The sequence below is a fragment of the Tupaia chinensis genome, unplaced genomic scaffold (assembly GCF_000334495.1).
Source record: "Tupaia chinensis unplaced genomic scaffold, TupChi_1.0 Scaffold144767_1, whole genome shotgun sequence".
NCBI lineage: Eukaryota > Metazoa > Chordata > Mammalia > Scandentia > Tupaiidae > Tupaia > Tupaia belangeri.
Window position 1 is genome coordinate 2,338,096 of NW_006204627.1, and position 25,845 is coordinate 2,363,940.

A 25,845-nucleotide genomic window follows, 5' to 3' on the forward strand; every position below is an offset into this window, starting at 1 on the left:
CAGACTCCTCCAGGTTCTGCCATCTCTGCTAGGAAGGACTGCCATTGCTTTTGCCTGACACTGGCACCAATGCACTGGAATCCTGAACCCTCTCTCATATAAAATTGTTGGGTTCAGTTGTCATTACTGTGGTACATTCATCCCTGTGGGCAATGATCTGTGTAAATATGGAAATGCAGGACTAGAATATCAGTAAGACATAACAACTGGCAATACAGATTTGGAACTCACCTGAATACAGGTTATAACCGAAGACAGAAGTACATGAGCTCACCTAGTTTAAAAATAAAAGGGCTAAAGACAAAACTTGAGTAGAAGCATTCAGAAAGAAGAGATTAATGAGATATTTTTAAAAAGAAAGAAAGAAAAAAACCTCAGGCCAGTAGGTAATTTGGTAGTTAAGGCACTGGACTCCCACATGGCTGACCACAATTCAAGTCTCAGACCTGGTAGCTTGCTTTCTTACGCTCTCTCTCTCTCCCTGTCTCTCTAGTGAGTACATATCCCCTACAGCAAATTTTAAAACAATGATAATAATCAAAAATTAAATGCATAATTCTAAATTTAAAAAAGAAAACAACCTCAACATATGACATCCTGGAGATGACAAAGTTTTCATCATGATTGTGGGTTACTGGTTGTTCCTCTGTTCTCCACAGAGAGATAATTAAAAATGGTAATGTATCATGAGGAAAAGCACTAGACAAGTGGCCAGGAAATCTGGATTTGAACCCAATTTAGGAAACTTACTCTGTAGTCCTTGGTAAACTGTTTCCCATCTTTGGATTTCAGTTTCCTCATCTATAAAAGAACATTAGCCCAGATGATTTTTAGACCATTTTTTCAGCTTTATGACTTTATGTATGTATGGGAAGTTAAAGGTGCTTTTGATCCATGGCCACTCAGAATCTCCCTCCGATATCCCACAGTCCTGTCACAGATATTTAGTGACCTTCCACAAAGCAGGAGGCACTGGACATACTTTCCTAGAAACAATATGCCATTTTAATTCTTTTTTTTTTTTTCAGAGAGATTTTTGCTATAGGGCATGTGTGCTCACCAGAGTGACAGAGAAAGACAGACAAAAAGAGAGAAATCACCCCATGCTCCCGGTGGGGTGGCCACGCTGCAATCCCTTCTCCTCCAATCTCTTCTCAGGATTTTGGGCACCCATGCACATACACCCAGCATGAGTTTTAAGCTGCCAGGTCCAGGACTCAAACTGTGGTTGACTACGTTGAAGTCCAGCAATGTAACTGTTACACCATCTGCTGGTCCCAAATATGCCATTTTAAAAGTTAAATTTTCATAGTCTTCACTAAATGACCATGTTTACTATAATTTTATTAAAGCCTCTGAGTTTTCTTAAATATCTGACTAAACTATGAAAATCTGAATATCTATTAAAATTACAAGATTACAAAGTGTCCTTTTTAAAAAAAATTTACTTATTTCTCCCACAAGCGAGAGAGAGACAGCACCCTCAGCAGGGCCTTGGTGCCATAATCCACCCCTAGCGTTCAGCTAGCTCCAGGTCATGGCCAAGTCTGTCCCTGGTGCATTCAGGAAGGTCTCCAGACTTGAATTAAGAACTTTTCCACGTGGGATTGCCTTGCAGAGTGTACCATTTTACCACTCAGCCACTATCTGGCCTCACAGTCCTTTTTCTTATACAAAAATTAACTTACAGGTCAGCTCCAGGGCTTGGTGTGAAGGCAGCTGGATCTCACATGGCCAACTGTGGTTTAAATTCTGGACCTAGGTGCTTAAGAAACATGCGGGACGCTTGTTTGTGCATGCTGAAAATCTCGAAAGGAGGGAGGGATGGAAAAGAAGCGATTGCAGCATGACCATTCCCCATGGAGGGAATGTCTATCTGTCTGTCTCTCTCTGGCAAGGGCATGAACATTTTGACCAAAAAAAAAAAAAAAATTAACCTAGAGGTTTCTTCTTCATAACTTTTATGATTTATATTTCTAATTTTCTACAAACATTTTCCCACACTTTTTTATATGTAAGAAAAATAAATGTTTTCTTATTCTGCAATGAAATAACTTCATAATTCCTATTTCACAGATGATTTCTAATTTCTTATGGTTTTTAAGATACTATTTTTAAAGAATTGTTTTATTTAACTTTATTTATCCATTTATTTATTTATTTCAATTTGACTAGAGAGAGATAGAATGAGAGAGAGAGAGAAAGTGAGAAAGTGAACCACCAGGTTCAGGACTCGAACCACAGTCGGCCATGTGGGAGTCCAGCACCCTTAACTACCACACCACCTGCCAGCCCTGGTTTTGAAGATTTTCTTTACTACTCTCCTAATCTCTTTTACATTCCAGTTCATTCATTATACTTGTTATGAAAAAAGCTGCCATGCTAAGAAGAAACTGCCTAGAAGTATCATTAACAATACTAAATTAATACTAACTTTAAAATATTTTATCCTATAGTCTCTTCTTCAGTTCATTCCTCATGGCAGTCCTATAAAAAGGCCCCCTTTCATGAAATTGAAGGCAATTTTTGCAGTGCAATATTCCTGATGCCAGGCTCAGATTAGGCTGAAATACAAAGCTCTAAAAATTTAATTAGCTCTGTCTTTTTTTCCCACAACTTTTATGAGGTATAATTGGCAAACAATAAATGGCACATAATTAAAGTATACAATTAGAGAAATTGCGACATATATATACCCACCTGTAATACCGTCACCTATAATTGAGAAGATGAATATAGACAAATATATCCATCACCCCCAAGCATCTCTTCCTTTGTGATACCACCCTCCCTCTCATCTCCACTCACCCATTTCCTCACTCTCATACTCCGCAATCCTCCCCTAAGCCTCAGGCAACCACTGATCTGCTGTCACTATCTAGTTCAGATTTTCTAGACTCTTAAATAATGAAATCAAACAATACTGTCTTTTTCTTTCTTTCTTTCTTTCTTTCTTTCTTTCTTTCTTTCTTTCTTTCTTTTTTCTTTTGGTTTAGTCTAGCTTTTTTTCACTTGGAATAATTATTTTAGATTCAACCATGTTGTTAAGTGTCTCCATTGTTCATTCTTTCTTAGTACTGAACAGTATTCCATTGTGTGCATGTACCATAATTTGTTTTACATTCAACTGTTGCTGGATATTCGGGTTGATTCTGGTTTGGGTGTGTTACAAATAATGCCATGAATCTTTATGTACAAGTCTTGGTGCAGACATAAGCTTTCATTTCCCTCAGGAAAATACCCAGGAGTAGAAAGCCTGAATCATGTTGTTGGTGTGTGTGTAGCGTTGTAAGAAACAGTCAAACTGTTTTCCAAAATGATTATGTTATTTTACATTCCCAGTGTGCAGTCCATGAGAATTCCAGCTTTTTCACATCTTAGTCAACACCTGATACAATAAGTCTTTTTAAATTTAGCCATTCTAGAGGGTAGGGTATGCTGTGATATCTCATTGTAGTAATACTTCTCATTTACATTTCCCTAATGACTAATGATATTGAGTATCTTTTTATGCACTTCTTTTGTCATCCATAAATCTTTGGTGAAATGTCTGTTCAAACCTTTTGTCCATTTTTAAAAACCATTTTGTTTTCTTATTGAATTAAAGAGTTCTTTACGTAGTCTAGTTGGAAGTCATTCATGAAGTATATGTTTTGCAAATATTTCCTCCAATTTTCTTAACAATCTTCAGAAAAGCAGAAATGTTTGATTTTGATGAAGTACAATTAATAAAAATTTTTGTGCCAGGTTTTAAAAATCTTTACCAAATCCAAAGTCACTAATATTTTTCTTCTACACTTTCTTATATAGGTTTTGTAATTTCAGTTCTTACATTTATATCTAGGATTCATTTTTAGTTAATCTGTGTATATAGTGTGAAGAAAAGGTAAAGATTCTTCTTTTTTTTGCATATGCTATGCCAATTTTTCCAGCTACATTTGTTGAAAATATTACCCTTTCTCTATTGAATTACCTTGGCATATATGTTGCAAATCAATTGGGTACATATGTGTAGATCTATGTCTTGGTTCTCTATCTGAACCATGTTCTCTCTGTCTATACCAATAACATGCTGTGACTACAATAGCACTTACAAATCTTGAAATCAATAGTGTAAATCCCCAAACTTTGTTTTTCTTGAGCAATGTCTTAACTATACCATAGTTCCGTTTGCATTTCCAGATAAATTTTAGAATCAGCTTGGTAGTTTTCACAAGAAGATCCTGTTAGACTTTTTTTTTTTTTTTGAAGAGGTTGTTGCTATAGGGCGCCTGCACTCCAGAAAGACAGAGAGGCAGAAAGCGAGAAATCCCCCCCCGGGGGGATAGCCATGCCACAACCCCTTCTCCTCCATTATCCTCTCGGGATCTTGGGCACACATGCACACAGACCCAGTGTGAGTGTAAGTCCCCAGGCTGGGACTCGAACCGCAGTCAACTACATGGGAGTCCAGCGACATAGTCATTACACCAATTGCTGGTCCTCCTCAATCCTTTATTTTTTTGTCTTATTTTATTGCATTGATTGCAATAGTTCATTTTTAAGCTCTTGGCTTTTCCAGGATTTAAGTATCCATCAAATGTTCAAATACTGAACAACCAACTGCATGTCAGCACAGCTGGTAGTCTTGGTGGTCAGGGAGACAATCGTGGACAAACAGACTTGGCCCTGGCCCTGACAAAGTCTTAGCATCTAACTGAGGTAGTTTAAAACAAGAGTTAAAAGTACAGGCCCAGGGTTCTGTTGAATTTGGTTTGATTCTGTTTCTGTTCCTAACTGGTTGTTTGACCTTGAAAAAGTTCATCAACTTTTTAAGCCTGCTTTTTCATCTGTAAAATATGAAGGTATTAATAATATCTACCTCACAGGATTGCTATGAGGATTAAATGAACTAATACCTTTAAGGTACTTAAAACGAGGTTTGGCAACAATAAATGGAAATTACCATTAATGTTATCTGTTATTAGAGGGCAGGATTAGTTCTTCCCAGGGTAAATCTACAAATGACTGGTGAAGGATTTGTGTCCAAACATTAAGAAGCGTAAGAAGGCGTGAAGTCTAGCTGCTGAGCAAAGACGCTGTAGTGTTAGTCATACCTGGACTTAAATCCTAGCTCTGCTGGCTGAGTACTTTGAATAAACTAAACAAGAGCAAGGGCCTGTAAAGTGCCTACTGCAGTATTTGGCACACACAGATGCTTAATGGACAATTATCAGGACGTCCTGAGAAGCAATAATATCGCTGACATGTGCTCATAATAATAATAGTTGCCATATACAACGGTCTGTCATTTTGGACCCAATGCCAGTTACTTTTCACGAATTCTCTTTTATGCTTAACAACCCAACTGTGTGAACGCTATGGGCCCCATTTCACGACAAAAATAATGAGCTGATGTTTGTGTAGCTGTGATCAGCGGGAGGCTGGGGACCTAGTAAAGAGTGGTTTGGAACTCAACCCCTGACCAAATCGGGGCTCTCAGCAGTCTGTCACCAGTTGGGCCCTGGACATTCGGCTCCGGAGACCGCGCGGGGAGAGGCAGGAGCCACCCCGCAGACGGCCCCACCGAGCGTGCCTCGAGGAGCCTGCCGGCGAGGTCTCTCTGGCACCGAGCTCGGCTTTAGCCGCTGCCCCTACCATCTCAGGCGGTCTTGGGATTCGGAGATCCAGCTCCGGCCTCCAGCCTCCAACTTCTCCCCGAAAAGCCGGACGTGAGAGACAGCGCGGAGCGCTGCGGGGGTTGTTGGACACGGTCTCTAGGCAACGCGTCGGGGGCCGGGCTTTACGTCACTGAGCCGCGACCTGGTCGCGTACCCAGCTGCCACCGCCTCAGCCTGCGGGTCTGAGCGGCCTAAACGGGCGGTGCCGGTGCCGCCGGGAGCGCGATGCCTTGAGTTTGGGGTGAGCTCCGCGGCGCTGTCATTTGCCATTTCCCTTTCTAGCTGCTCCACGACCCTCGGGCTGGGAGTAGAAACACCCTCCGGCTTCGACTGCCTCGCTGGACTCCAGTGGGGAGATAGGCCTGGCCCGCCCTTTGCAGGCCTCGGTTTACGACGCGGGGCTGGCTCGGGAGGCCCTCTGGTGGACGCGCCGTCCCCAGTTGCCCGACCAGGTTTCTGGCCCCGCTTTGGGGGTGGTTCTGGGGGACCAGGAGAGAGCTTGTCCCCCCGCGAGCCCAGAGCCAGTTTTTGAATATTGCCGCCGGCGCAGTCAGTTGGCCGCCGGACTTGGCTGTTTCTAGACCAGGTGCGCTTGAGGAGGGGTTGGGGCGGCCCAAGGGCTCCAGCTCCAGGACAGCCGCGGCGCTGCGTCCCCGCCTGCCCCCACAATCCGAATAAGAAACCCTTGGCCTGGGACAATGGCCCCGAGCTAGCCACGTTGATCTACTTAGCTAGCCCCATGTTTCTGAATTAACCTGGGCTTCTCCCCATCCCAAAGGCTCTTCCAGGAGACCTAGCTGAGAGAACACGATTCCCTCCTGGTAATCGTACTGATTACCCTCAAAAGAAGAGAAGCCTTCACTGTTCGCTTTTGAAATTACTTCTTCGGTCATTTCATGTTACAAAATATAGGTTATAGGTTACTGAAATTCATCCCTAGCCCCCTTATTAAATGGCAGTGTTCTTCCATATTTTGACCGTGAACTGTGTCGTGGTGCCAAATGATTGTGTACTTTCTTCTGATGTATGGATAAAGCTGCTGTAACCCTTCTAGTTGTTTGTAATTCTTACATCTTCGATACAAAGTTACTGGCATTTCTTCTTCCCTCCACCTAGTCTTGTTGGTATAAACTCCATTCAGAATTTTGTCTTGAGCATGAGCTGCGATGAACCAAAAGTCCTTTAGTCACCTCGGGTGAAGGCATCCTTCTGAATAGTGATGCTTTCTCAACTCAGAACTCAAAAATAGTTTGAATTGTTCTCCTTTCTTTTCACGCTGCCTGGCTTTGGTTTCTAAATACTTTCTTCCAGAATGATTTGTACGTTTAAGAACTACGTTCGCTGGTTGTCATTTGTTGTATTTGATGCCTGTAGCTTGATGTTTCTTGTTTCACATCCAAACACTAACGCACTTCCTCTTCTCCCCCGGAAAGCAGAGTCCAAGAGAATCCTTGCAAGTCTAGTGTATTTTCTCTAAATATGAAATGTATTTAGTAAGCTGACTAGTGCTGGTAGAAATCCATATTCTTAATCTCCAAGTGTTCTCCTTTCCTTCATAGTTTTTCTTTCTGTAATTTTTTTCCCCCTGAATACAATCTTTGAACCCAGAATAGGCATTTCAGACTCTGTTGTGTCTGACAGGCCTTATTGTTTCACTCTGTATCTGATATAACTGTGTTAACTTCTTGTCTTGAAAAACAGCTGATAATCTGCTTATAGATCTAGAGTCTGAGTAAGCAGTGAGTAATAAATAGTATCCTCAGGGTAGTACTGTACTACTTAGTATTTATTACTGACGTTTAAGTTGACAAAGCATTCCATGATTATTTTAATTATCAGTATCTTTTTTTGTAAGTGAAAATATAAAATTTGATGAAGAACAGGTTTAAGAGAGATTTTCTAAATACTATTGTGCTTGTCAACCAGTCATGCTATTGCACTTTCAGGCTTTGCAAGTTTGCTTTAATCCTAACTTTTATGAATGAATTATGGTTTAAATTTTCCAGAAATTTTTGTGGATTTTGTTTTGTTTTGTTTTTGAAATTACCCATGATGTGATTTTTATGTTTTTATAAAGAATATTTTAAAAACAACAATTCATTTGTCAGAAGATGTGATCAATTTTATGTACCACCCACTAGAATATGTGGCATTTTTAGAATGCTTGTTAACGTTCTTATGAGTTCAAAACAATACTTCTTTATTTAGCAAATCGTTCAAATTTTTTTTGAGAGCACTTCATTTTATCTTGCTAGAAGAGACTATATTATAGGTGACACAACAGTATGAGAGCTGCTAGTTCTTTGAGAAATCTCAATGAGAAATTTGTCTTTTGCTGTATTTAAGGCCAGTGATTTATAAGTGATGTTCCTATGCAATGCCACTTTTCCATGATCTAGAGGAAAGTATGCCGATAATATCAAATCTTGAGTGTTTTCTAATTTATATAAACATTAATGATAAATTTTCACAATTCAGCGTTTTTCTTCTATATAATTAACTTCTGGTTCTGTCCACTTAGTACTAATAAATGACTGAACACATTAACAAGTCAACAGAATATTAACTGAATAATAAAAAACTTATAGCTATCAGTAATAGTCATTCACTTAGTAAATTTATAATAGATACAGTAAACGTAGTAAATTTATTGAGTGCCTACATATCTGCCAGAGGAGGGGACACAGCTGCTAGCCTCCAAAGGCTTACAGAGGGGAGTCAGTGACTTAGCCGATAATATGTGCTATGAGGGAAATACACGCAGAGTCACATTTTATCTTTCTTTTCTTAGGAGAGATTTTTGGCTGTAGGGCATGTGCGCTTGCTGGACAGACAGAGAGAAAGAGAGAGTCAGAAAGTGAGAAATCATGCTCCCAGAGGCGATGTGCACACCACAGTTCCTTTTCCTCCAGTCTCCCCTCCGGACTTTGGGCACACTCGCATGCACGTACGCACACACACCCAGAGTAATTCTGTATTTGTGTGATTACCGTCTCTTCCCTACTGTATTGGAAGCTCCATGGTGGTACTTTTTTGCTCACTATTGTATCCCCAGAACATAAGTGCCAAGCACATGGTACTCATTGAATTTAATTTTAATTTTCAATTTTAATTATTATTTTTAATTTTTAAACATGCTTTATTGGAGAGAGACAGAGAGGGAGAATGCTTGATTGGAGAGAGACATCCTGGGAGGATGGCCACACCACAGTTCCTCCTCCTCCATTCTCCTTTCAGGATTCTAGGCACCTATGTACACACATCTCTTGTGATTTTTTCAAGCCACCAGGTCTAGAGCTTGAACTGTGGTTGACCATGTGGGAGTCCAGCACGTTAATCACTACACCACCTGCTGGCCCCCGTCATCGACTTTATTTATTTTTCTTTTTTGGGAGGTTTTTTCGCTATAGGACGCGTGCGCTCGCCAGACAGACAGAGAGAGACAGACAGAAAGCGAGAAATCACCCCCCCGCCCCCCGGGGGGATGGCCATACCACAATCCCTTCTCCTCCATTCTCCTCTCGGGATCTTGGGCACGCGGCGCGCCCGGCGTGAGTTTTAGGCCACCGTGTGGGTCGCAAATCGCGGTCGACTACATGGGAGTCCAGCGACATAGCCATAACGCTAACTGCTGGGCCCATCGACTTTAATTTTTAAAAAGGCCATATAGTACAGTTGCTCCCTACCACCAGTCTGCAGTCATTGGCTTCTGATGATATTTTCACAAGTTTGGATAAAAACGTGAAACATAAGGACAATGTGTCCTGTTAATATATGTATGTAGTAAATGTCTGTGAAGTTACTGTCCTTTTTGGGAAGTATTTTTATTCTAATATTATATTAGGCTTTAAGTAGTTCTTTTTGAATTTTTTTTGTTAAGATTTAGAACTGTTTTGATTATTTTTGGAAACTGTCTTTGTTTAGAATTAAAAGAAGTGTGTAACACTATGATTCTTTGAGATTTTTCTAGTCTGTGAAACTCTGGAATCTTTGATGTTGAATGCCCTAGGGACCTTTCCTAAGTTGAGATCTGTAATTATTTCTTTTTGGATACTGTTGCTATAAAATCACTTGGCTATATTTAAAACATACAATTTTGTCTTCAGATTTTTTTTTTTAGTGGCCTGGATCTTCCTCAACAACTTCCTTTCAGTTATTTCTCTAATATGATATTTGCTGTTGCCAAGTAGGCTCAGATTCAAAACAGTAATTGACTTATTCTTTTTTTTAGTACAATTGTACTTTTCCTATGTTTAAGGTAATTAAAAGAACAAACCTCATATACAGTGAACTAACTTTTAGTACCAAAAGCAGAATTTATATACTTATCGTCACTAAATTTATATTTTAAAGTAATTTTTTTATGTTTTAAAGTTATAACCTTATTTTTTTAATAAGTGATAAAACACGTTTCTTAGCATGACTATTTTACCTGCTTTATAGGATATAAATGTTAATTTGGACAAAATAAGATTATAGTCTTTGATGAGTAAATATAGAATTTCTTTGGAAGGATCAGATTTTAATAATTTTTATCTTTTTCTATCTTTGTTTTTAATAATTGAGGGAGAAAAAAACCTACTACTAGCAAGTTACTTTAACCTCACTGTGCATGTTTCCTTAATACTTACATTTCTTCTGTAAAATGGAAATTAGGATATTTAAATAACTGAATTCATGAATACATGTAAAGTACTTAAACAAGTGTGTCACACGATGGAAGCAATCGGCAAATACTAGCTGTTTATCTATCATTAGTAATCATATTGAATAGTGGTTTGCACATTCAATTATTAGATATGTGACCATAGGCAAATACTAAACATTTAGCTTATTTTCTGTTTTAACCAGATTCTCATTGCTTGCTATTCTGGTAAATCATTATTTACCAAAGGAAAGTAGCTACCTAGAATGAACACATCCAACTCCTCTCCAGCCGCAATACATAGAATTATGTCTTTCAAGACTTTAGAGTAAATGGTACTAAATACTTTATGGTTAAATTTTAAAGTCAATTGAACAAATTATTGATCTATATTGTTAGTAGATTATTAAAGTAGTGATCCAGCCCTTTAACTAAAATGCATTCATATTTACAGAGCAAGTTACATAAATTCTCAGAGCGAAAGGGCTGTTGTGTTTTTAATTTTGTTTCCTAGACAGAAAATGTGAGGTGGATAAATTATTTAACACTTTAATTTTCTAGGGGTTTCAAATTAAAAAATCTTTACTTTTTCTATTTAAAATAAGTTGCTCATTTATAAAATAAATTCAACCAAAAAATTTAGCTGATATCATTATAATGAGCTAGTATAGCATAGCAGTTAAGAATGTGAGCACTAAAGTCACAAGAAATTTGAGTTCAAAGTTCACTTCTACCATTTACCGATTGTATGCCTTTGGGTGTTACTTAACTCCATATCCTTATCCATAAAATAGAGATATAATAATGTCTATCTCTTGGGATTGATGTTAGAAATTAATGACCTAATACAGGTCCAGCCCCATAGCACAGCAGTTAAACACAGTGCTTAATGGGGCTAGATTCCACATGACCATGTTTCAAGTCTCTGCCTCAGACTTGAAAGACACAGCAAACCCATGGGTGGGTTCATGTGTGTCCAAAATGCTGATGAAGTGGACAGATGTAAGCAAAAGGATTACCATGTAATCACACACACTGAAGGGTACTTTCTCTCTTTCTCTGTCTCATTGGCATATGCACCCTCTGGCAATAAAAAAATGTACAATATATGCAGTAAGGAAATGTTCTTAGAAAAATTTAATAAGGTAGACAAACTTCTTTATTTTTTTTTTTTTGAGAGGTTTTTCGCTATAGGGCGCGTGCGCTCGCCAGACAGACAGAGAGAGACACATAGAGACAGAAAGCGAGAAATCACTCTCCAAGTGGGATGGTCACGCCGCAATCCCTTCTCCTCCATTCTCCTCTCGGGATCTTGGGCATGCACACACACACGCCCGGCGTGAGTTTTAAGCCACCGAACCGCGGTTGACTACAAGGGAGTCCAGCGACATAGCCATTACGCTAACTGCTGGTTCCCAAGGTAGACAAACTTCTGTTAAACACAGTCACTTGAATGTACTCTTGTATGTGTAAATGCATGTGTATGGGAAAGTGTATGTGTTTTAATGGTTTATAACTTGTCAAAATTGTAGAAATTAGGGAACCAGCAGTTAGCATAATGGCTATGTTGCTGGACTCCCACGTAGTCGACCGCGGTTCGTGTCCCGGACCCAGTGGCTTAAAACTCACGCCGGGCGCGTGTGCGTGTGTGCCCAAGATCCCAAGAGGAGAATGGAGGAGAAGGGATTGCGGCATGACCATCCCCCTGGGGGGTGACTTCTCGCTTTCTGTCTCTCTGTCTCTCTCTGTCTGTCTGGTGAGCGCACGTGCCCTATAGCAAAAACCTCTCCAAAAAAAAATAAATAAATAAAAACAAAACAAAACAAAACAAAAAATTGTAGAAATTAGAGGTTCATCACCTTTCTAGTAATGTAAGTGAGTTGTATTTTCTCAGCTATGTGAATATGAAAAAAATTTAAATCTCTACTTTAAAAATACTATTTTTTAAATAAATTCTACCTTAGACTCAAATAAGTCTAGTGAACTTAAAGATACCCTTAATTTTTTTTCAGAATGGATCTATTGCTATTTTTATTTTATATGTAAAAATAACTTTTGTATATATTGGACAGAAACTATGTGAAGCAACACTCTTTGTGGATTTTGAAAAATATCATTTCATCATGGGACAGCAAATTTCGGATCAGACGCAGTTGGTTATTAACAAGTTACCAGAAAAAGTAGTAAAACATGTCACATTGGTTCGAGAAAGTGGCTCTTTAACTTATGAAGAATTTCTTGGAAGAGTAGCTGAACTTAATGATGTGTAAGCCTCTTTTTTCATTTTATTTTTCTCCTTATGTATGTCTCATATGTGATATGATGTGTATGATGTCACCAAAAAAGATAGATTGTTAGGACTTGACCATGTAAGCAGAAGGTATTAAAAATACATTGTATGCCCATTATAAATAGATGTTCTATGTAACTGTTTTAAAATACAGAATGGGGGCATTTGGATACCACATGGGCAACTGTGCAGTTGAGTCTCAGACTCAGACTTAAAAAGCACTCCAGGTGTGAGCATGCTCAGAATCCCAAAAGGAGGGAAAAATGGAGGGAAATGGATTGCAATTCAGGACTACTTAATATATAAACTTAAAATATTTAGTCACCAGGGCCATCAAGTGTCTGGATTCCCACATGGTGGATCATGGTTCAAGTCCCAGACCCATTGGCTTGAAAATCACACCAGCTGCTTGTGCAAACATGGCTCAAATTCCAAGTGGAGAAGGGATTGTAGCATAGCCATTTTCCTAGGGGGTGATTTCTCGCTTTCCCTTTCACTGTCTGTCTATCTCTCCCTAGTGATCACATGTACCCTATAAGCAAAAACCTAAAATTTAAAAAAAAAAAACAAAACTAGTCACCATTATAGTAGGTTCATATAATATGAACCTACTGCATAGACTTTATGACAGATGTGTTTGATGAAAAGAGGCAAATTTGGCATATGGGACACATAAGAACAAAACACTTTATAAACATGGTTGGCATCTACTGTTAGTAGCCAGTCATAAACAGGAAGAATAAAGAATGTCTTAAAATTTAAAATTGTTTTAGAAGAGATTTTCTCTTAAGAACACTGATTTCATTCATTAAAAAAAAATAAAAACCTGTACAGAAAAAGATATATATAAATACATAGAAAATAAAATAGAGGCTAACTATTCCCAATGCTTATTCTGGAAGATGGTGAAAAAAGGGGACCCGGAAGGGAAGTTTTTCATTTCACTGTGTGTATTTGTATATTGTCTTATCTTTTTTTTTTTTTTTTTGGAGAGATTTTCACTGTAGGGCGCGGGCGCTCGCCAGACAGACAGAGAGAGACATAGAGACAGAAAGCGAGAAATCACCCCCCAGGGGGGATGGTCACGCCGCAATCCCTTCTCCTCCATTCTCCTCTCGGGATCTTGGGCACGCACGCACACGCGCCCGGCGTGAGTTTTAAGCCACCGGGTCTGGGACATGAACCGCGGTCGTCTACGTGGAAGTCCAGCGACATAGCCATTATGCTAACTGCTGGTTCCCTATTGTCTTATCTTTTTATGATAAGAATGTAGACACAGGGTTTTAAGTGGCATTTCACTTGTTTATTTTTAACTATGCAAATATTAGTGTTTGAAGCATTACTTCTGGGACCATGTTCTTAAGGAGTAAAAAATATTAGGATTAAGAATTAGTCATATTATAAGAGTGGAATGCATTGTGTTTATAGTTTCAACTCTTTTGAAGAGTAATCAATAAGTCTATTCAGTGTTTTGGAATTTATATACTTAAGTTCAGTCTGTTTTATACAATTTTGCCTTTTGGCCTAAAGATAGTGGGTAAAATGTGTCCTGTGAACTCAGTCATAAGCTAAGGTTACTGTGTAATACAAAGGTGATAGGAAATACCTTCCTTTTATTTATTTAGCACCAACACTTCCAACTGGCTTTGGTTCTTAAAACCAAAACCATGGATTATAGTGAGTATTTCATAAGTGCAGTGCTTCCTGAGAATTGTAAAGTTAAACGTGTATGGAAGAAGCACAGCCTGGTAGCTAGAAAACAGAACTAGAAACAGGTACAGCTGAAATTATTTTCACTGGCAGACTTTGTTTCCTAAGGCAGTTAGTTGCCTAATTTTTGATGGCCTCATTTTATTTAGTCATGAGTCACTTAGTTAACTGTGGAGTCCCACTGGTACAGAGAAATATCAGTAATAGTGAAAGGGAATTGTAATATTTAAATATGTCTTGAATGGATTTAAATAGGTATTGATAGCATGATATTGAATTAACCTATAAAAGTTATATTTTTATTTTAGGATGCTGTGGCTTTCTAAATTAAAATTACTCTGCTAGGAGAGGGCAGTAGAGCTATTGGGTCATTGGAAAAGTCATGATGTATTTTTTTTCATGTTTTTCTATATAAAATGTGTCATGACTTTTCCAGTGGTCCAGTATATTTAATAATTTGTTTAACTTGATTGAGCCCCAAATTATGTATAAAACAAAAAACTTTAAAAGAGGCATATAATGTTGTTGTTTAAACAGAGGGCTCAATCAAGAGCAAGATTTTCCCCCTTTATTTAAATCTGAGTCCATAGTCAAAATTTGAATAGGTGAAGCCAGCTAAACTTTTTCTTTAAGTATTTGTTTTCATCAACTTGTTTTTCTTAAACATTTTTGTCTTTGTTAGAAATTTAAAGCCCACTGAGATACAGATAAGACCAAAAGATATTTATAAATATCATTCCACTAAGCTTTATTATTTCATACAACTTCATAAAATTAACAAATGTGTTTTTCTTTTCAGAACTGCAAAAGTGGCTTCTGGTCAGGAAAAACATCTTCTCTTTGAAGTACAACCTGGGTCTGATTCCTCTGCATTTTGGAAAGTGGTTGTACGAGTTGTCTGTACCAAGGTGAGAATGACAGAAACTTCTGACTCTGAGCTTAAACTGTTTTGTTGGTGAGAACCAAATTTGATAGTTCCACTAATATAGCATAGTGGAAATAAATGTTGAGTTTGGTGGTCTTGTAAAATATAATTTCAGTACTGCCATGGCATTCCAACTAACTGAATCTCACTGGTCACCTAATTGCTATATAGCACATAATGTTTAAACCATTAGGAAGGTTTTCTGGTTTTGTTTTGGTTTTATTCTTTAGTGCTTGTGAGTTATGGAATGGATAACTATTCAATAAAATGGCTCCAAACTGTTTTTTCTGCTTTATTCACAACTATCTACTTTTATGGTCTGCAGCCTCACCAGGTTTAACTAATTTAAGACTATAGAGCTATTACTTTCCTTCCTTATTACCTCTGCTATTGCAATCCCTCACCTAGAATTTGCATTCGTCCTGTCATTTCAGTTGTCACCAGGTATAAGTCACAGAAAAGTCCTGTTAAGCCAGTTTAAGAAAAAATAGTATTTATTTTCTCACTTTTCAAGAAATCCTGATAGAAGCTAGTTCCAGGATTGGCTAAATACCCAACTCTTCCTAACTCATTGGTCAATATTAGATCTCATCTCCTTTGTACATTTAGACTGGCAGGGAGAATGTGATTACCATGACAGATTTAGATTAGACTAACCAGGATTGACTGAGAGTCATTTTAGGTAATAGAAGACACCAAAACAAAATCAGGCTCTGCTGGCAGTAAAAAGTGGTATGGTGTTTGGATAATCAACCAATAGTTTCTGCCACATCTTTTATTTCTGTGTGTTTAAACTTAATGTCTCTTTAAATATCCACTTCAAATCCTATCTCCATAAAGTTTCCCTAAATGGAATTCTCTTGCCTCTTTTAAATTCCAACAGAACTTTATAATTTACAATTAAATTCTACATTAAGAATAAAATTGTTTATTTAGGTCTTTAGCTTCCCTAATAGATAGTAAGGTCCTTAGAGCAGGAAATATGTCTAGATTTATCCTGTATCCCTTATGGCCTGTAATATACTGTCTTGCACTTGGCAGGAACTCTGTCTGTTGAGTAAATGAAATTCTGTTGAGGAAATACTCCTTTTTTATAAAAAAATTTATTCATTCAATCATTTATTTATTTATTTATTTATTATTTTAAGAGAGATATTTGCTATAGGGCTCGTGTGCTTGCCAGAGAGACAGAAAGTGAGAAGTCACTTCCCAGAGGTATGGTCACACTGCAATCCCCTCTCCTCCATTTTCCTCTAGGGATCTTGAGCAACACACACACACACACACACACACACACACACACACACATACTCCTGGCATGAGTTTCAAGCCACTGGGTCCAGGACGCGAAACGCAGTCAACTACCTGGGAGTCCAGCAGTATAACCATTTTGCCAAAGTCCCAAGGACATACTCTCATTTTAAATGACTTAGGTAGGTTGAAGCTTTTCTTGTTTATTGATAAACATATCGATTCAGAATATTACGTAAATTACATTTCGCTATCTATTTCATAAAGTACCCAGCTCACATTGAAGAGACTGGTATAAATTGTAGAAAATTATGGACATCTGAAAATTAAGAATGTGTCAGATTTTTGATCCCTTAGTTTTCTGTTACTGTTCTTTGACAAACACAGAATTAATGTTTAATATTCTTATTAGTCGAATCATTTTTGTCAAATATCTCTAATCATTGCATCTGTATACAATTAGTTTGAATATCTTCACTTAAGGGACCAGCAGTTAGTGGAATGGCTATGTCGCTGAATTCCCATGTAGTCGACCACAGTTCGAGTCCTGGACCTGGTGGCTTAAAACTCACACCAGGCACGTGTGCATGCGTGCCCAAGATCCCGAGAGGAGAATGGAAGAGAAGGGATTATGGTGTGGCCATCCCTCCTGGGAGGTGACTTCTCGCTTTCTGTCTGTCTCTCTCTATCTTTCTGGCGAGTGCATGGACCCGATAGCAAAAAAAAAAAAAAAAACTTAAAATAAGATTTTAAATAAAATCTGTTAAAGATAATTCAATCTTTCTTTTGTGTGATTCTTCTTGATTTTAGATATACTTTAAAGACTTACATTCCTTAGGTTCTTTTCAAAAGGATCTGTGAGAAATCAGTCTTTTAATTAGAGTTTAAGTCCAATATGAAAACTGATAGGAGACTGAAGGTTTCATTATCTTTTTTTTTCTTTTTTGAGAGATTTTTGCTATTGGGTGCATGCACTTGCCAGACAGACAGAGAGAGACATTAGAGACAGAAAGCGAGAAATCACCCCCCAGGGGGGTATGGCCACGCCGCAATCCCTTCTCCTCCATTCTCCTCTCGGGATCTTGGGCACACACGCACACGTGCCCGGCGTGAGTTTTAAGCCACCGGGTCCGGGACGCGAACCGCGGTCGACTACGTGGGAGTCCAGCGACATAGCCATTACGCTAACTGCTGGTTCCCAAGGTTTCATAATCTTAAACAACTAAAGAAAATTTTTGCCTTAACCTTTACATTAGACCCTATCTTGACTATCTGCCATCTGCTATGATTATCCTCAAATATTATTTAATTCATTATTAAAAATTTAATTACGTTTAAATGGAACATTTTGTCGGATATTGGGACAATTAATAATAGGTTAATTGAAAATTATGTATTTGGCCAGCCAATGGCATGGAGGTTAAGGTGCTAGATCCCACATGACTGACTATACAATTTGAGTCTGGACCTTGTAGCTTGAAAATCATGCTGGGACCATGTGCATGCATGCCCAAATACCTAGAGGAGAATGTAGGAGAAGGGATTGCAGAGTGACCATCCCCCCAGGGAGTGATTTCGCACTTTGCCATTCTCTCTCTCTTTCTCTCTCTCAGGCGATTGCATGTGCCCTATAGCAAAACTTAAAAAATAAAAATAAATAAATAAATAAAAGTATGTACTAAGGTGATTATTAGTAAGCTTAATGGATTACATTATTTTCATTTTTCTTGTTACTAAACAAGAACCTTGAAGTCATCCTTGACTTTTTTTTTTTTCCTCTCATACCCCACAGTCAGTCCATCAGTGAATCCTGTCAGGTTTCTCTTTGATACATATTTAGAATCTGGCTAATTCTCACCATCTGCACTACTCTCACCCTATTACTAGCAATCATTGTTTCACCAGGATTGTTCCAATATTCTTCCGATTGGTCTCCCAGCTTTTGTTCTTGCCCTCTTTCCATCTGTTCTCAGCACCATAACCAGTCTACTCCATCTTACAATTGGAAATGTAAGTCAGGTCATATTATTTATTGCTTCAAAACCCTTCCGTGACTTCACTTCGCCTCAGGAGAAGCTGATATTACAGTGATCAGTCAAGTCCAAGTAGTTGGTCCCACCCTACCCTCTAGTCTTACCTGTGCCACTCCTCCCTCTCTCATTTGTTCCTGCCTCTCTGGGCTCCATTCTCTTTTGTGTTTCTTGCTAGGTACACCTGCCTAATGACCTTTCCACTTCTATTCTTTGAATCTGGAATGACCTTCATCCCAGAGGATTCATTTTTGCACCTTTTCTAGTTTTAGTGTGTGCGCTTGCCAGAAAGACAGAGAAAGACAGAGAGAGACAGAGAGACAGAAAGCGAGAAATCACCCCCCAGGGGGAATGGCCACACCGCAATCCCTTCTCCTCCTTTCTCCTCTCGGGATCTTGGGCATGCACACACACACATGTCCAACGTGAGTTTAAGCCACCAGGTCTGGGACTTGAACCGTGGTCGACTACATGGGAGTCCAGCGACATAGCCATTATGCTAACTACTGGTCCCACCTTTTCTAGTTCTTCAGGTCACCTTCTTCACAACCCTTTCCTGCAACTCCTTAGCATTCTTCCTCCCATTTCACATTCCCCATAACACTTACTTTCATCCGACCTAATCTGTATTTTCTCCGTCTCTCCTTCCTCTTATGTAACTTGCACAAGGGCAGAGGCATTTGTTTGTACTTGCTCTGTCATTACTGCCCAGAGCCATGCACATAGTACTTTTAACAGGCACATAACGGGGACTTGGTAAATATTTGTTTGCAGATCTGTGATCAGAAAAGTTGTAGTCTGATAAACTTTGCCTTTACAGTACTAAGCTTCTATGAATTATTCCATAATTTCTTCTATACCGTGCAGTTCTAAAGACTGACCCAGTTTACTCAGCTCTGAAGATCTGTTTTGTAAACCTCTATAAATACATGTCACCTTTTATTTCTGTTTTTGTTCTCTATACCATGTACAGTCTCTTAATACAAAGAACTTTGTATATTTGCATTTTCCTATCAATCTTACCTTGCCCAAATGTAAGCAAATTTTGATTATTAGAGATGGTTCTACCATTTTTACAATGTGGTAGAACACATTCTTGATTCTCAGTATTTTCTTTCACTCCCTTCTTAAGTAGTAAACAATTAATAAATATTATTAATACTGTTGGGGCCAGCAAGTGGCATGGTGGTTAAGTTGCTGGATTCCTACATGGCTGACCATAGTTTGAATCCTGGACCTGGTAGCTTGCTTTCTCACTTTCTATCCCCCCCTCTCTCCGTCTCCATCTCTCTCTGGTAAGTGCATGTACCCTGTAGCAAACTGAAGTAATGATAAATGAAGTTAAATAAATAATTCTTTAAATTAAAAAGTGTTAGTTTCAACTCTTATTATTTTTATTCCAAATATTTAAATTTGCTAAAGTTTTTTCAAATGTAACCTAACTCCCCCACTTTCTCATATCCTAGGTTCCATCAACATATTTTAAAATGTAACTTAATTCATGATTTTAAAGGCTTCTCTCTTTATAGTTCTTCCTGTATTCATTAATTCATCCTCGATATTTTCTGATTTTGCTGTTCCATTTAAATAACTCTGTTAATTAAGAAAGACTTTAAGAAATGAAAGTGAAAGAATTGTCATTGCTATCTAAAATCCGTTTCTTAACTCTTGGAGTCACCAAACCTCATCAACTCTAAACAGGATAATGTCTAATAGATCTGACAGTATTTATTTGAGTCTCAAATGAGATGAATTTGTAAAAGTACTTTGAACACCACAAATATAAGGAACGTGCTATTATTCATTTATTCAGATCCTTGCTTTCTCAAGTAATTTGCAGATGTTGAAAACAATTTCTTCCTAGGATGTTTAACTAAATATTTCTTGTTCTCTCCTTTTGGAAAAATCATTCAGAAAAATGATCTACTGTTCTCTTGTTTTTTTTTGCTTGCTTTGATTTTTTTAGATTAACAAAAGCAGTGGCATTGTGGAAGCATCACGGATCATGAATTTGTACCAATTTATTCAACTGTATAAAGATATCACAAGTCAAGCAGCAGGAGTGTTGGCACAGAGCTCCACCTCTGAGGAACCTGATGACAGCTCATCCTCTGTAACATCTTGTCAGGCTAGTCTTTGGATGGGAAGGTACACGATGCATAATCACCAGGTTCAATTCTTATCCAATATACAAACTATTGAAATCTTATTAACAGTTCTGCTGGTGCTCATTGTGACCTCTTAAATCTTTTTGTCTTTGTTGGTATTATATCCCAGATCAGTTTTTGGATTGCTCTGTGCTTCAGATAGTGCCAAATTAAAGCAACTCATTAAATTAAACCAGTAATGTTTCTATCAACCCAGTCTCTAGGAATTCACTCTCCACTCTACATTCTTGCATGTAATGACACAGGAGATAGTTAATGCCCCCTTTAATGATAGGTTCTTAGTCAAGCCCTTTAGGGAATTAGGTTCAAGAGTTTGAAAGAAATTAAAGAAATCATCTCAGTTTTTCTTAAAAAGATATGACTAGTTGGGGCATTAACATTTTAAACACTAGTGCTAGGACTTGGCAGCCCATTCAGGAGTGAACAACTAGTTGGTACACCTATTACATGTACTGAGTTACCAGAAGGGAGTGAAGTGAGCCAGAATTTTCTGTGATGGTGCTTATTTATTCAGGCCTAATATATTATTGCTCTCTCTAAATTTTATTTTCCTTCTCTATTATGCTTTTGGCATGAGAAAGCTACCACCTCTTGCCATTTGACAATCATGACCATAATTTATATTTGTAAATGCCTCATTGGAAAAAGACTTACGTGGGTCCAGGCATGTTGACATCCTGTCTTATTGTCACACTGGGTAGGCAGCAGAAATCGGTATCGACAGTATCCTTTACCTTAAGAATGTGCTTAACGAGGGACCAGCAGTTGCGTAATGTCTATGTCGCTGGACTCCCATGTAGTCGACCACAGTTCAAGTCCCAGACCCGGTGTCTTAAACTCATGCCCAGCACGGGTGCATGCATGCCCAAGATCCCAAGAGGACAATGGAGGAGAAGGGATTGCGGTGTGGCTATCCCCCCCAGGGGGGGGATTTCTCGCTTCCTATCTCTCTCTCTCTCTGTCTTTCGTGTATGTGCCCTATAGCAAAAACCTCTCAAAAAAAGAATGTGCTTAATGAGATTTTGTCCTTTATTGCTCCATTTATAATTTACATTTTCTAGTCCATTTTTACCCAGCTGGTTTCCAAATTCTAAGCTGTAGCTAAGTTCTCTTTTCCACTTATTTCCTATTTAATTTTTTCTAGGGATGGGCCCTACAGGTGATACTGACGTGCCAAATGAATTTCAGAACATTTCTGGCAGTGGTCAAGCTTATCTTTTCTGTGTCTTGTAAAGTAAATCTTTCAAAGACAAGGGTCTAATTTTAAATGTTTTTGAAAGATGAGAATGGTATTTCACAGTGTATATATTTATGCCAAATGGTAGAAAATATTACTTTCTTTTCTTGTTGTAGTTATCTTAATGAAGGAGGTAAGAGTATTCTGTCTTCATTTGCCCTTGAGACTTGGAAAACTCAATGCCTGATGTGTTCATTAGGGCTTTTCTTAACATGTATGTTTTTTGGTTTTAGTAGTACTCTGATAACACTAATCCATTGAACAAGACAGTCCAAGTCAAAGGAGAGCTTAAGAGGCATTTATATAGTTTAGATTTACATCTAATGCATAATATGTTAATGGTTTACATTCATTGAATACTTACAGGGTATTAGACTTGTGATGAGTGTTGTATGTGTATAAACTCATTGAATCCTCACAATAACCACATGGGACCACAATTATTGGCCCATGGAAGGAACTGAGGCTTAGGCAGTAAGAGACATGATTGGAAATTGACCTAGCTGAGACTCACAGGCCTGTCTAGCAATACAGCCATCCTCTAACCTCTGTATCATTACCTTCTGGTGCTTAAAGATCACGTAGTACCATGCTTCTCGGACTTCAGTATACAGTGGTTTTGAAAAGGAGCCTGGGAGAGAACCAGCAGTTAGCATAATGGCTATGTCGCTGGACGCCCACGTAGTCGACCGCGGTTCGCGTCCTGGACCCGGTGGCTTAAAACTCACGCCGGGCGTGTGTGCCTGCGTGCCCAAGATCCCGAGAGGAGAATGGAGGAGAAGGGATTGCAGCGTGGCCATCCCCCCTGGGGGGTGATTTCTCGCTTTCTGTCTCTATGTCTCTCTCTGTCTGTCTGGCGAGCGCACGTGCCCTATAGCAAAAATCTCTCCAAAAAAAAAAGAAAAGGAGCCTGGGATTCTGTCAAGTTCCCAGGTGGTTCCAATATTGCTAATCCTCAGGTCATACTTTGAATAGCAAGCAAGACTCTACCTACTTTTTTAAAAATACATTTTATTTTATTTTAATTTCTTTTGTATGCCTTAGTCAAACTTGTACTCAAATCAGATTACCGTTAATGCCTACAGTTATGAGAGACTCACTGCTGTAGTTACTAGGAGAGTTTCCCTTTTCCTTTCTATTCCTGAGTAGCCAAATGCTGGCTTTCTTGAGACAGTACAGCACACTCTAGAGCCATATTGCCTGTGTTCAGATCCTGATTCCACTCCTACCTGTGTGAGTTTGGACAAGTTAGACAAGTTAAACTCTTTTAGTTTTCTCATCTTTTAAAGGGTTGTTAATAGTTAATCTACTTGACAGGACCATAGAGAGTTAAGAGAGATGCTAGATGTAAAGTGCTTGAAACAGTACCGGCACATACTAATGTGTCTTACAAGAGCTAGCTATTACTGTTAAATTATTGCTGTGGTCTACTTGAGGCTTTGTCTGTTCTCCCTTCCAGCCCTTCAGATATTTGAAAACACTAAATGAATTCTCACTAAGCCTTCTGCACTCCAGGATAAACATCCCCAGTCCATTGGCCTTTGTTTTTATGGGTCTCTTCTGTGTACCAGAGGCTTTCAATATACATTTCAGATTATGGAACTAGAACTGAATATGTCAATCTGCAAGGTCTAACAGACAAATAGGAGAAAACTCTCCTTCCGTTTTCTGGTCACTGTGCTGTCAGGAAGGTAGCGAAAACCAACGGAACATTGCACAGGTTCCACTGGCCATTTGTGTGTCTTCTGTTCATTCTTTTATCTCTGTCCACAATGCTGCTGCTATCTGTACTCCTCTTCACTTTTTTTTTTAATAATTATTTAATTTTATTTATTCATTCATTTATTTTAATTTGACCAGAGAGAAATACACAGAGAGAGAGAGAGGAAAAGAGAGAAAGCAAGCCATGAGGTCCGGTATTCGAACCTCAGTCGACCATGTGGGAGTGTCCAGCGCCTTAACCACCATGCCACCTGCTGGTCCCCCCCCTTCACTTTTGAACTCTAACCTTTAGAACACTGTCATTCTTTGTGGATTCTGTTACTGACACCTAAGTCTACATACGTCCTTAGATGAAGTTTGTAAGCTCCTCAGAAACAGACCCTAATTCATCTGGGTCTGGGAAATACCTAAAAGACACATTCATCTAGATTTTTATTCAATTTTCCCATTTCAATTCAGTGGCTGCCCTCTTTCTCCCATTACTAAAGCATAACATTTAATCTGTCATCACATCCTATTGGTTTGTCTTTTGTAATATTCCTTAGACCAGGCCCTAGTTATCTCCCAAGTGAACTCCTTCTCTCTAGACTGTTCTCATTGTGTGCACGCAATCTTCCTAAAGTACCATTTCGCCAGCAGTTCACTTTCTCATAATTAAATGCAAATTCTAGTTTGTCAGAATGAGTTCAGACTTATTATTTTGACATCCAAGAATCAGAGCAACATTGCTATATTTAATCAGTCTTTTTGCTTAGTCTTCTCATTTTATTGGGTCATCATGACTTTTCTGACGACCTAATATATATGTGTACACACACACACACATACATACACACACACAATCACATACACACACACACTCACACACAATCACATACACACATGGGGTTTTTATACCTCCACAGCTTTATTTATGCACCTAGAATGTTCTCTATTAAAATTCCATTATTCTCTCTTATGAAAATGAGAAAAATGTTTTTATAAGTTTGAGACATACTCATCTCTTTTTTACTTTTCACTTACTATATGTCATACAAATTTAACAATTAGATTGTATTTCTGTTAAAATCAATAGATTTTTAAATGCTGTCTCATATATAGTGCTATAAGCACAGCAGGCAATGAAAAACATATAAGAGATAGCTCCTGCCCTTAAGAAGCTTACAGTCTTGGGAACCAGCAGTTAGCGTAATGGCTATGTCGCTGGACTCCCACGTAGTCGACCGTGGTTTGTGTCCCGGACCCGGTGGCTTAAAACTCACGCCGGGCGCGTGTGCGTGCGTGCCCAAGATCCCAAGAGGAGAATGGAGGAGAAGGGATTGCGGCGTGACCATCCCCCCTGGGGGGTGATTTCTCGCTTTCTGTCTCTATGTCTCTCTCTGTCTGTCTGGCGAGCGCACGCGCCCTACAGTGAAAATCTCTCCAAAAAAAAAAAAGAAGCTTATAGTCTTGTAGCTAAACTTGGAAACATTCAGTTTTTGTGCAGTTGACAAAATCAGCACATGCTTGTTGAAGGAAACTTTGAAAATCACAGAAAAACACAAAGGGTAAAAGGAAATAATATCACTTTAAGAAACATTGGGCCAGCCAGAGGTGTGGTTGAAGAGTCTGGATTCCCATATAGCCGACTATGGAGTTCAAGTCCCAGAACTGGCAACTTGAGATACATGCCAGGTGCATGTCCATCCACAATCCCAAAAGGAGGGAGAAGGGATTGCAATGTGGCCATTTCCCATAAGGGGGTGCATTTTCATCCTCTCTCTTTCTGTCTCCAGTGAGCACAAGCACCCTCCGGCAAAATTTTTAATTTTTTAAATTCAATATGATTAAGATGAGCAGAATTATTTTTAGAAAGACCTAAATGTATTTTCTTCCCTTTAATCATAGAATTTATCTCTTATTAAGTCTTTATAAAATTTACATAAAGGATGTGCATTTCAGTCTGATTTTTGCTTTCATTATATATATATATTTTTTTTTTTTTGAAGAGGTTTTGCTATAAGGCGCGTGCACTCACCAGACAGAGAGACAGAAAGCGATAAATCACCCCCCAGGGGGGATGGCCACGCCGCAGTCCCTTCTCCTCCATTCTCCTCTCAAGATCTTGGACATGCATGCACACGTGCCCTGCGTAAGTTTTAAGCCACTGGGTCCAGGACTTGAACCACGGTCGACTACATGGAGTCCAGTGACATAGCCATTACGCT

At 38.7% G+C, this 25,845-nt stretch overlaps 1 protein-coding gene across 4 annotated transcripts in view; it reads left to right on the plus strand.

Moving 5' to 3' along the window:
* The first annotated feature begins 5,798 nt into the window (after positions 1-5,798).
* RNF141 (ring finger protein 141) overlaps positions 5,799-25,845 on the plus strand; it is a 73,815-nt gene continuing 53,768 nt past the window's right edge. For 3 of the 4 annotated variants that reach the window (XM_014583804.2, XM_014583803.2, XM_014583802.1), the window contains exons 1-4: positions 5,799-5,901; positions 12,378-12,571; positions 15,105-15,213; positions 20,478-20,681. In XM_014583804.2, the coding sequence (XP_014439290.1) occupies positions 12,429-12,571; positions 15,105-15,213; positions 20,478-20,681 (456 nt within the window). In that variant the 5' untranslated portion in view covers positions 5,799-5,901; positions 12,378-12,428. The remainder of the gene's footprint in view (positions 5,902-12,377; positions 12,572-15,104; positions 15,214-20,477; positions 20,682-25,845) is intronic. The other variant, XM_006167455.2, reaches the window with a different exon arrangement.